This window comes from Moschus berezovskii, chromosome 19, assembly GCF_049115385.1.
Source record: "Moschus berezovskii isolate FMDL1 chromosome 19, NW_MosBer_1.0, whole genome shotgun sequence".
NCBI lineage: Eukaryota > Metazoa > Chordata > Mammalia > Artiodactyla > Moschidae > Moschus > Moschus berezovskii.
This window is the reverse complement of record NC_142478.1, coordinates 9,258,937-9,271,778: the sequence shown is the minus strand read 5'-3', so window position 1 is coordinate 9,271,778 and position 12,842 is coordinate 9,258,937. Positions and strand designations below refer to the sequence as shown.

Sequence of the window (12,842 nt, the reverse complement as noted above, 5' to 3'; positions counted from 1 at the left end):
GATGAGAGGGACAATCTGATCCAGGTTTCCTGGGCCTTCTCCCCTGTGTGCATCCACATTCAAATGTCCTCCTCCTATAAGGACACCATCATACTGGGTTAAGGCCTATCGTAATGATCTCATTTTGGGCTTCCCAGGTGCTGAGTGGTAAAGAATCCACCTGCCAATGCAGGAAATGAGTGTTCGATCTCTGGGTCAGGAAGATCCCTTGGAGAAGGAAATGGCAACTCACTCCAGTATTCTTGCCTGGAGAATCCCATGGAGAGAGGAGCCTGGCGGGCTACAGTCCATGTGTTGGTGAAGAGTCGGACACGACTGAGTGATTGAGCACACATACACACGACCTCATTTTAACCTCAATTACCTCTTTTAAAGACACTAAGAACATTATCACATTCTAAGGTACTTGGGGTTTGGACTACCATACAACTATGGAGGGGGGAGATACATTTTGGCCCACACAATATCTTTAAAACAATCTCTCATTGTTTAAGCTAGTTTAAGTGAGTCTCTGTTGCTTATAACTGAATAACAATTACCAAAACAGCTACAATTTCTGGTATTTTAAAAAAATTATTATGGTGTTTTTTTCAAAATTCATAAAAGTTTAAGATATAAGAGAGCAACCACATGCTTTAACACTACTAAATTCTGCTTCCGCAGACTCAGCACATATAAACAATGGGGACAGGAAACATGAAAGGCACAAAGAAAAGTTCTGTGGCAGAGGCAGGACTGAATCTCTCAGTTTCCCATCAACCAGGAGTGTTGGCCACTGACAGCTCAAAGGCAAGTCCATTCCAAGGCTGCCACCAGAGACATCTTTCTTCCAAGGTAATACCCCCTCCAAGAGGCAACCTGCACCCAGTCCTTTAGAAGTGCAAGGATCCAGCCTTCCTGTCTCATTTCAGGGCATATTTGAAGGGCCATCCGAGCCCCAGAGCAACCTGTGGGATTGGCTGAGGTCTCTGTTGCCAATGAATCACATCAACCTTCCCTTTGCCCAATCCTGTTTCCATTCCCCCCTACCCCCACCAAGGTGTTGATCCTAAGACTCCTTCCCAATAAACTTCCTGCACACGAATCTCTGGCTTACAGTCTATTTCCCAGAAAATCTAACTTGTTATACATTCTATGGCTAACATTGTAAAGGAAGATGGAAAAAAAAACAAAAAAAAATTAGAAAAAATTATCCAGGTCTTGGGTTAATTTCTTCTTTTTCATTTCTTCCTTATGAAGAATCCTGCTGATCTTCCATTTCCTTACTAGAGACAGGATTCCACTCCTTTCTGAGCCCTCCAACCTGCCCTGGGCAGCAGCAACTGTGCCCACTGCTCACCCCTCCCCACCCCCAGAGGCAAAAGCCCCAGACACTTTGCCCTCCTGGACAGCAGGGGGCACCTCGAGCCCAGTGCCTCTCCTGGGTCCCACAGCTGCATTTCTCAGGTCTGGTCTCTTCAGCTCCTGGCCAGGGTGAGGACCAAGGAGGAGGAGGCGGGTACAGCCGAGGATCCAGCCAGGAGGAGAGACTGGTCCTGCCCTCTTCCGAGGCTGATCCCCAGCTGGCCTCACCCTGGGAGCTTGAGTCCAGAGAGCAGGAAGTGCTGAAACTGAGGAGAGAAATATGGGTCCTGTGGGCTGTGCCTTCCTACTGTCCCTTCTGCTGGGTGAGCCCCTGAGGTGGAGGTGGGGGGAGGCAGAGGTTTTTTGGCTCAAGAAGTTACCATACAGACTGCTAGGACACTGCACACGTGAGATGTGACTTCTGGAGGGCGTGCCCTGAGAAAGTCTGAGGGGACCCTCTGTGCCAGGCTCCAAAAAAATCAGGGCTCTTGCAAATAGCAGTAAACACAAAGATCCCTGCCCTCGGGTGGGGGGGTTTACAGTCAAAGCATGTAGCAAATATGTAAATTATAAGGCGGGTTAGAAAGCAATAAATACTGTGACCTGAAAGGGACCTTTAGAGTGTCGAGAGGCATTATATTTTAAACAGAGTGGATCACGAAAGTTTCTGTAAGAAGAAGCTATTGGATCCAAGACTTGGACGAGATGAGTGATTTGGCTAAAAAATTCAAGGAAAATAGTAATTCAAGCAAATGGAACTGAAAGTACAAACGCCTGTCCTTGATTTCAGGAATTATACTGTTCATTTATTTTTCAGGAATTATACTGTTCATTTATTTTTCCAGCCCATGGTGATTTAAAAGCAGGATTGGCTGAGGGTAGCAAAAAGATAATAGGTAGCAAAAAAGAAGAGACACAAACACTGCAAAATGCTAGTTCAGTTGAAGAAAACACGACAAAAGTAAACAGCTTATACACCTTAAAAAAATCTGAAGGCATGAATGTATTTACAACCTCACATACTTAATATTCCTGAAGGAGACAGTGAATCGTTAAGTAAAAGTTAAATTATGTTCCATACATGCTGCTAAAAAGTCACGTAAGTATGTAATTACCAAGATTTCTACTAATAGGTAGATATAAAAATTTGGCCTTTAATACCAATCTGAGAAATTGAAGTCACAGAAAGCCTTTCTATTCAGAAAACCTGGATATATAATAGATGTTGTTATATATTATATATATGTGTTGTTATATATTAATGATACAGTGTATTTGTTTTAGGGTCTTTCCTATCCTCTTTCCAAAAGAAAACCCTCCAGTCAGGTGAGTGGTTTCAACTTGGGTCCAAGACTGCTGGGTTTGGAACTGGAATAGGACAGAGAATGAAGGCTAGGGAGGACTCAGGTCCTGGGAATGGATGGGAGCTTGGAGATGAGGAGAAGACGGGGATCAGAAGAACAGGACAACCGGACTTTCACATTTCTGTCTCCTCTTTCTCTAGTGTGTGGACGACCTGTATACTCAGGCCGCGTGGTGGGTGGCAAGGATGCTGCTGCCATGCGCTGGCCGTGGCAAGTCAGCCTGAAGCTCTCCAACTCCCACATTTGTGGGGGCTCCCTCGTCAGTGACAGGTGGATAGTCACAGCAGCACACTGCTTACAAATGTGAGTTCCAGCTGGTGATTAGGACACACAGAGGTAGCTTCCCAATAAATAACTCAATGAATTCATGAGTGGACCAACAAAGGCAAGTTCCAAGACAAGCAGGCAGAAGGAAATCTAGGTCATCCTGGACTCAGGACAGGGCACAGAGGTAAAAAAAGAAAAGAAAAGAACGATGAAAGTGGTCACTATATTAGAAATGTTTCTTACTTATCACCAAATCACCTCCTAAACACCAGTCAGTTTTGTCTTAAGCTGTTTCGGGTCACCAACACAATCTGTGAGAGAAGCAAGGTACCGTGTGGTGAGCAGCCGTGAAGAAAGGGGCCCATGTAAAACTGATGTCTCCAGCCAACAGCCACTGCAGACGTGACAGAGCCTCCCTGAGTCGAGAGGAGCTGACACGCACACCACCTTCAGTATAGCCTGCTCAGAGGGGCCGGATTCCTGACGGACAGAGACTGCAAGGTTTGCTGTTTTCGGCCTCTAAGCTTCATGGTAATTTGTTGTGCCACAATAGATGACATATATAAAGAACAAAACAACCAAACCTTTCAATAACAAAAAGTTCAAATAAAGTAATAACTTCAAAATGCTGAGAGAATTCCAACTTAGAAGTCTATCCATATCTACAAACTATCCAAAAAGTGTGGGATAGAAACAAGACATTCCCAGATATACAAAGCAGCAAAATTTTGTGCAGCAGCTCTCATGCACAATTCCTCAGGAAGCCATACTTGAATATGCTTCACCAAAATGAAGGAGGGAAACAGGAAAACACAGAATCAAAAAAAACCAGAATACAACACAGAAGAGAACCCGCAAGAAAATCAGAAAGAAAAGTACCAAGATTGGAGTTATAGGGCAGAGGCCTTAAAAAAAAAAAGCATAGTATCGATAGAATGCCTAACAGTATCAACATATTGAGAGATTTACACTTTTGGCAGACAACTGGGGAAAACTGATGAGTTAGTGACAGGTACATAGAAAACTAAAAAAGCAAACAAGTGAGACCATATTATAAGCTCCAGAAGAAGCAAAGAATTTTACAAGAAATATAATTACAGTACCAAATATGGCCAGGAGGTGAATGATTTCATAGTCACAAAACATACATATTAAATAGTAATCTGACAAAAAGTTATCATAGATTAGGAGGATGGTGAAAGGAAGTGGGTGAAGTGGCTGTAATTGTTGGTTCAATCCTCACCATGTACATAGGAATACAATGTTCTAAAATTGAAAAAAATTAATGGCAATATATAGGGTTTCTTAAAAATATAGGGAAAATGCTAGAAGAAAGAGCTAACAGTTGAAAGTGATTGCCTTTGGATAGCAAGAATTGAGGGCAGTAGGACAGAGAATGTCATTTATTTTGTAAATCTTATCAAACTACTTGACATTTTAAATTACATGAACACACAGGCACACACACACACACATATAAACTTGGTGGTTATATTTTGCTTTAATTTCTTATGCAGAAATAAAGGTCTAGTGCTCAGAAATCAAAACTGAAAATAAAACAATAATAACTACTAAGCATATTTGTGATGGCTGAAACAATGTTGAACAGCAGAGATGACTAAAAGAACGAGAGAAAAACTGTAAGACAAAACTCTGGCTATTACAATAAAAAAGGATACCACAGAAACAGTAGACAACAAAAGAAAGAGTGGTCAGGGAGGTGGGGTAGGAGAAGAGGAGACACACAAAACCTATGCCAAGCTGGAAGCAGCCTGGTTAATTCCAAATCTGTTACCCTCCTTTCATCCCCAAAGACTCAGCCACACAAAGGCAGCTTGCTGTGACCCAGCTATAAGCAGAGAAGCACAGTCCACTTTTATTCTCCTCTTTCTCTTCCCCTCAGGACATGGATTCCTTTCTTTTACACTGTATGGCTGGGGTCAATGGATATGGACAATCTAGATGAAGGTGTGATACATCGTGTGAGCCGAATTGTCATCCATCCCACATACAGTAATGTCAGTGGAGACATTGCCCTGTTGAGGCTGTTTTCTAGAGTCACCTACAGTTCTTCCATCCTGCCCATTTGCTTGTCCAATGTCAAAAAAAAGCAGTTGATCATCCCAGACTCTTGCTGGGTGACTGGATGGGGAAAACTGAAAGAAGAAGGTGAGAATTCACACAACAAGGGGGTGTTTCATACCTCACCTTCCTGTACTCACTTCAGGGTATTCATATTCTGGGCATTTCAATACTGTAGCAAAGAGTTTCTCCAAAACCAGATCAACCAACTGACACTCTCCAGAAGTTTTCCAGTAAAATATCTGCCTATTTATATGATTATTAACTCATATTTTGGCTAGAATCTAGCTATACTGGTAAGAACAAATACTAACAATTTATATAGATATTTAACTACTTATTTTTTAATACTAACAATTTAAATACATAATTAACTCTCTGAAATAGAGGTTAACAAATCTGATTTAAAGTTTGAAAAAAGTCTAGTGCTTATTTAATGTTTTCAAAGCATTGTGTCAACTCTTTGAATACTTTAGAATATTCACATTGTTAATCAAAATATATCAGAATTTCTCTTTATCTAGAACATGAAGAATGCCCCAGGTGGCACATCAAAAAATCGCAAACAGAATTTTGAATCATCCATTGTTTTAGATTAACTATGCCACAAAACTGTTCCATTAGCCAACATGATGAGAAAGGGACTGTATTCTGCTTTTGGATTCCCATTCCAAGATGTCTGCATATCATGACTGAATGTTGTCCCTACCGTTCCAGGTTGCTTTTCCTTTCATTCCTATTTATCTCTACAGATGCTGATTACCCTACCAAGCTCCAGGAAGCAGAAGTACCCATCATTGAACACCAGAAATGTGAAAACATCTACAACCCACTGGGCTCCTTCCTGCCGCAAATACAGCCAGTCATCGAGGAAACCATGATTTGTGCCGGTGATCTTAACAAAGGGAAGGATACCTGCCAGGTTAGGGTTTGCTCTTGAAATTTTTAATTTTAACATGACATCTTAATTTGGATCCAGGTTTGCCCATCTGTAAACAACAGTGAATTGGGAATCAGGAGACAAGCGTTCTTACAAAAATTCTTGTTTGCATCTGGATAAATCACTTAAACTTTATTAATTTAATCTCTTCAACTATTAATCTAGAGTAATGCTAACCACTGGTGTTTGGGTTTTCATAGTCTCATATGTTTTCATAAATATATTAAGAGGTTAACATAGAAATGCCAACTTTTTTATTTTTTCAAGGAAGAAACATTTCATTGTACACTTAAAAGGTGTCATTCCATTGTCTCCTAATCATAACTGTCTGATGAAAAATCAGCAGTCATTTGTGTCTTCCTCCATTGGGTGTGACGTACTGTTCTCTGGCTTCATCCAATATATTTTCATTCATACTGGATTGTTAGAAGTTTGAATGTCATATGCTAGGTGTGGTTTTCTTTGTCTTTATCCTATTTGGGATTCACTGAGTTGTTGTTTTAATCTATTCTTTTCAGTTCAGTTCAGTTGCTCAGTCGTGTCCAACTCTTTGCAACCCCATGGACTGCAGCACGCCAAGCCTCCCTGTCCATCACCAACTCCCAGAGTTTACCCAAACTCATGTCCATTGAGTCGGTGATGCCATCTAACCATCTCATCCTCTGCCGTCCCCTTCTCCTCCTGCCTTTAATCTTTCCCAGCATCAGGGTCTTTTCAAATGAGTCAGCTCTTCGCATCAGGTGGCCAAAGTATTGGAGTTTCCACTTCAACATCAGTCCTTCCAATGAACACCCAGGACTGATCTCCTTTAGGATGGACTGGTTGGATCTCCTTGCAGTCCAAGGGACTCTCAAGAGTCTTCTCAAACACCACAGTTCAAAAGCATCAATTCTTCTTCACTCAGCTTTCTTTATAGTCCAACTCTCACATCCATACATGACTACCAGAAAAACCATAGCCTTGACTGCTGCTGCTGCTGCTGCTGCTGCTAAGTCACTTCAGTCGTGTCCGACTCTGTGCGACCCCATAGACGGAAGCCCACCAGGCTCCCCCGTCCCTGGGATTCTCCAGGCAAGAACACTGGAGTGGGTTGCCATTTCCTTCTCCAATGTGTGAAAGTGAAAAGTGAAAGTGAAGTCGCTCAGTCGTGTCTGACCCTTAGCGACCCCACGGACTGCAGCCTACCAGGCTCCTCCATCCATGGGATTTTCTAGGCAATAGTATGTGGTATGTCAATATAATGGAATATCATTCAGTCATAAAAAAGGAATGGAGTACATACACACACTATAACATGGATGAACCTTGAAAAGAGTATGCTAAGTGAATGAAGAGAGACATAAAAAGTCATATTTTATATGGTTTCTTTTATACAAAATGTTCATAATATGCAAATCCATGGAGAAAGAAAGTAGATAGTTGGTTGGCCTAGGGCTGGAAGGAATGGGAGGAAAAGGGTGACTGCTGAAGTATATAAGGTTTCTTTAAGGGGTGACACAAAAGGGTTGTGGTGATGGTCAAACAACATTGTGAATATACAAATTGAACTGTACACTTTAAATGAGTGAATTATATAGTACGTGATTTACATCTTAATAAAGCTGTTACCAAGAAAACAAGAAGCCTGAGAGACTATCAAATACTATCACCACCATTTTATATAAGGAAAAATTAACACTAAAAATGGCAATAAGGACTAAAAATAGAAAAATAAGGAGAGTTCCCTCAATGAATTTAACTTTAGTGAAAAACTCAAAATCTTTATTTCTTTTTAATCACAGGTAAGTATTTTGAAACCACTCATATATTTAGCTAAGGTCTCTGGCAATTTCAGATTCCATGATTCTAAGTTTCTGTTGTCTCCCCCAAGTGGTAGGAGGTCCGGCTCCCTTCCAAGGTTTTTAGCTCCATGGGCTTTCACTGTTCCGTGGTAAGGAACCTCCACCCCTGATGACCACTCTCTTCACGGCCCTTCTTCACTGTGCTCATGACCTTTATCTCTTCCACAGGGTGATTCTGGAGGGCCTCTGGCATGTCATATTGATGGTATATGGATCCTGATAGGATTGTCAAGCTGGGGAACAGGATGTGGTCTTTCTTTCCCTGGAGTCTACACCAATGTGACCTACTACCAAAAATGGATTACGTCCGTTATCTCAAGAGCTGAGGTCTTGGTGCCAAAAACCTGGACTTATCTGACTTCTTATTCTCTATTATACTGCTCTCTCTGGCTTTTCTGGGACCCTCCTGTGCCTTTGGGTCTAGCATTTTACCAGGAGAGAAGCAAGTGTAGCTGACGCTGCTGACCAAGGACATGGCTAGGAAGGAAGGTGTGGAGAATAAGCACTCGGGGCAGGGAACTCACACAGACTGTCACTGGGAACTCTGGATGACTTTATTAAAATAATTAGAAATGATTCTGGTTTTGAAGTCCTTGATTCTGGAAGTAGGTTTTACTGGTTGGAATGCCTACAGCTGAGAAAAAAGAATGCCATTCTGTGTATGGCATCCTTTGTCCTTGACAATGCAGCTTACAAGGCAGGAAGGATGCCTTCTATGAAGAAGTATGTGGACACAAATGAATTAGTCCACAGAAACCAGCAAGAAAAAAAAGGCAAATAGTAAGGTCCTCAAGAAAGTACATTAAGGGTTAACTTGGTGCCCATGGGTCACATTATGAGTTTCTTAGGTCTATATTTCTCTTCTTCCTCTACTATCTTCTACTTCCCCTCATAAGAAATCCATGTATGTGTTTCAGTTCTGAATATTTCGGAAATTTTTAATTTTGAAATACTTACATGACTACCATCAAAAATGGATTAATGCAATCAGCTCAAGAGCTGAGGTTTGGGTTTCAAGAATCTGGACCTAACCGGGTTACTGTTCAGTTCAGTTCAGTCGCTCAGTCGTGTCCGACTCTTTGCGACCCCATGAATCACAGCACACCAGGCCTCCCTGTCCATCACCAACTCCTGGAGTTCACTCAAACTCATGTCCATCCAGTCAGTGATGCCATCCAGCCATCTCATTCTCTGTCTTCCCCTTCTCCTCCCGCCTCCAATCCCTCCCAGCATCAGTCTTTTCCAGTGAGTCAACTCGTCGTATGAGGTGGCCAAAGTATTGGAGTTTCAGCTTTAGCATCAGTCCTTCCAATGAACACCCAGGATTGATTTCCTTAAGAATGAACTGGTTGGATCTCCTTGCAGTCCAAGGGACTCTCAAGAGTCTTCTCCAACACCACAGTTCAAAAGCATCAATTCTTCGGCGATCAGCTTTCTTCACAGTCCAACTCTCACATCCATACATGACCACTGGAAAAACCATAGCCTTGACTAGACGGACCTTTGTTGGCAAAGTAATGTCTCTGCTTTTTAATATACTATCTAGTTGGTCATAACTTTCATTCCAAGGAGTAAGCGTCTTTCAATTTCATGGCTGCAATCAGCATCCACAGTGATTTTGGAGCCCAGAAAAATAAAGTCTGACACTGTTTCCACTGTTTCCCCATCTATTTCCCATGAAGTGATGGGACCAGATGCCATGATCTTAGTTTTCTGAATGTTGAGCTTCAAGCCAACCTTTTCCCTCTCCTCTTTCACTTTCATCAAGAGGCTCTTTAGCTCCTCTTCACTTTCTGCCATAAGGGTGGTGTCATCTGCATATCTGAGGTTATTGATATTTCTCCCGGCAATCTTGATTCCAGCTTGTGCTTCTTCCAGCCCAGCGTTCCTCATGATATACTCTGCATAGAAGTTAAATAAGCAGGGTGACAAGATACAACCTTGACGTACTCCTTTTCCTATTTGGAACCAGTCTGTTGTTCCATGTCCAGTTCTAACTGTTGCTTCCTGACCTGCATACAAGTTTCTCAAGACTTACTTCTATAATAAAGTTCTTTAAATATTTATAAGGAAAACATTATTTCTCTGGCTAACTAGCATGCTTCTTTTACTTTTTTAAATTTATGACTGTGCTGGGTCTTTGTTGCTGTGTCTAGTTGTGGTTCAGGGCTTCTCACTGCAGTGGCGTCTCTTGTTGAAGAGCACAGGCTCTAAGTGCACAGGCTCAGTAGTGATGGCACGTCGGCTTCGCTGCCCCATGGTATATGGAATTTTCCAGGATCAGAGATCGAACCCATTGCCTGCTGCACTGGCAGGCAACTTCTCAACCACTCGACCACCAGGGAAGTCCGCATGCTATTTTTTGTTCGATAATCACGACACCAATACTATTTCCTTTTCTGCTTAGGCTGAGGAGCTCAGAGCTACATTTTATACTTGATTTCAGTCATTATCTTTCCCCTGTACTATCTAGTATTATTCTACTCATACTTCTTTTTATTTCAATCATCTTTCATTTCTCACTGAATGAATATAAGTTTTGTTGAATTTATGGTACGTCAACTTTCAAAAACAAAGTTTTGGATAAATACATTTAATAGGAGGTGAGAGGGATTTGGATTTCCCTGGCAATCCAATGGTTACGATTCTGCACTTCAACTGCAGGGGTGCAGACTTGACCCCTCGTTGGGGAAACTTAAGATTCTGCATGTCATGCAGCTAAAAAAAAATAATTTTTTAAAAAAGGAAGTGAGGTAGGTGCTAAGCCGCAACCTCGCCTCTCCTCTAGACCTCCACTTTAGCCTCCCTACTACCCTTCCCACATCCTTTCTTCACTCATACCTATCAGTTCAGTTCAGTTGTTGAGTTGTGTCTGACTCTTTGCAACCCCATGAACTGCAGCCACCAGGCCTTCCTGTCCATCACCAACTCCTGGAGTTCACTCAAACTCGTGTTCATTGAGTTGGTGATGCCATCCAACCATGTCCTCCTCTGTCATCCCCTTCTCCTCCTGCTTTCAATCTTTCCCAGGATCAGTCTTTTCCAATGAGTCAGCTCATCACATCAGGTGGCCAAACTACTGGAGTTTCCACTTCAACATCAGTCCTTCCAATGAACACCCAGGATTGATCTCCTTTAGGATGGACTAGTTGGATCTCCTTGCAGTCCATGGGACTCTCAAGAGTCTTCTCTAACACCACAGTTCAAAAGCATCAATTCTTTGGCACTCACCTTTCTTTATAGTCCAATTCTCACATCCATACATGACTGTCGGGAAAACCATAGCCTTGATGAAACGGACCTTTGCTGAAGAAGTAATGTCTCTGCTTTTTAATATATGGTCTAGGTTGGTCATAACTTTTCTTCTAAGGAGTAAGCTGCAATCACCATCTGCAGTGATTTTGGAGTCCCCAATATAAAGTCTGTCACTGTTTCCCCATCTATTTGCCATGAAGTGATGGGACCAGATGCCATGATCTTAGTTTTCTGAATGTTGAGCTTTAAGCCAACCTTTTCACTCTCCTCTTTCACTTTCATCAAGAGGCTCTTTTAGTTCTTCCTCACTTTCTGCCATAAGGGTGGTGTCATCTGCATATCTGTGGTTACGGATATTTCTCCCAGCAATCTTGATTCCAGCTTGTGCTTCATCCAGACCAGCATTTCTCATGATGCACTCTGCATATACGTTAAATAAGCACGGTAACAATATACAACCTTGACGTACTCCTTTCCCTATTTGGAACCAGTCTGTTGTTCCATGTCAAGTTCCAACTGTTGCTTCCTGACCTGCATACAGGTTCCTCAAGAGGCAGGTCAGGTGGTCTGGTATTCCCATCTCTTTCAGAATTTTCCACAGTTTATTATGATCCACACAATCAAAGGCTTTGGCATAGTCAATAAAGCAGAAATAGATGTTTCTCTGGAACTCTCTTGCTTTCTCCATGATCCAGCGGATGTTGGCAATTTGATCTCTGGTTCCTCTGCTTTTTGTAAAACCAGCTTGAACATCTGGAAATTCACGGTTCACATATTGTTGAAGCCTGGTTGAAGAATTTTGAGCATTACTTTACTAGCATGTGAGGTGAGTGCAATCGTGTGGTCATTTGAACATTCTTTGGAATTTCTTTGGGATTGGAATCAAAACTGACCTTTTCCAGTCCTGTGGCCACTGCTGAGTTTTCCAAAAGTGTTAGCATATTGACTGCAGCACTTTCACAGCATTATCTTTTAGGATTTGAAATAGCTCAACTGGAATTCCATCACCTCCACTAGTTTTGTTCATATTGATGCTTCCTAAGGCCCATCTGACTTCACATTCCAGGATGTCTGGCTCTAGGTCAGTGATCACAGCATCGTGATTATCTGGGTCATGAAGATCTTATTTATACAGTTCTGTGTATTCTTAGCACCTCTTCTTAATATCTTCTGCTTCTGTTAGGTACATACCATTTCTGTCCTTTAGTAAGCCCATCTTTGCATGAAATATTCCCTTGGTATCTCTAATTTTCTTGAAGAGATCTCTAGTCTTTCCCATTCTATTGTTTTCCTCTATTTCTTTGCACTGATCACTGAGGAAGGCTTTCTTATCTCTCCTTGCTATTCTTTGGAACTCTGCATTCAAATGGGTTATCTTTCCTTTTCTCCTTTGCTTTTGGCTTCTCTTCTTTTCACAGCTATTTGTAAGGCCTCCTCAGACAGCCATTTTGCTTTTTTGCATTTCTTTTTCGTGGGGATGATCTCGATCCCTGTCTCCCTCACAATGTCATGAACCACCATCCATAGTTCATCAGGCACTCTATCAGATCTAATCCCTTAAATCTATTTCTCGCTTCCACTGTATAGTCGTTAGGGATTTGACTTAGGTCATAACTGAATGGTCTAGCGGTTTTCCTTACTTTCTTCAACTTAAGTCTGAATTTGGCAATAAGGAGTTCATGATCTGAGCCACAGTCAGTTTCCAGTCTTGTTTTTGCTGACTGTATAGCGCTTCTCCATCTTTGGCTG

The 12,842-nt window shown here is 41.8% G+C and overlaps 2 protein-coding genes across 3 annotated transcripts in view; one reads left to right on the top strand and one right to left on the bottom strand.

The window, feature by feature from the left end:
- SH3D19 (SH3 domain containing 19) overlaps window positions 1-12,842 on the bottom strand; it is a 210,245-nt gene that overhangs the window by 164,363 nt on the left and 33,040 nt on the right. The window lies entirely within an intron of this gene.
- On the top strand, window positions 1,556-8,290 carry PRSS48 (serine protease 48). The gene is given in 7 exon segments (XM_088828419.1): window positions 1,556-1,667; window positions 2,629-2,670; window positions 2,849-3,011; window positions 4,879-5,144; window positions 5,810-5,979; window positions 8,007-8,169; window positions 8,172-8,290. Coding segments are annotated over 7 exon segments (966 nt in total). The 5' UTR covers window positions 1,556-1,624.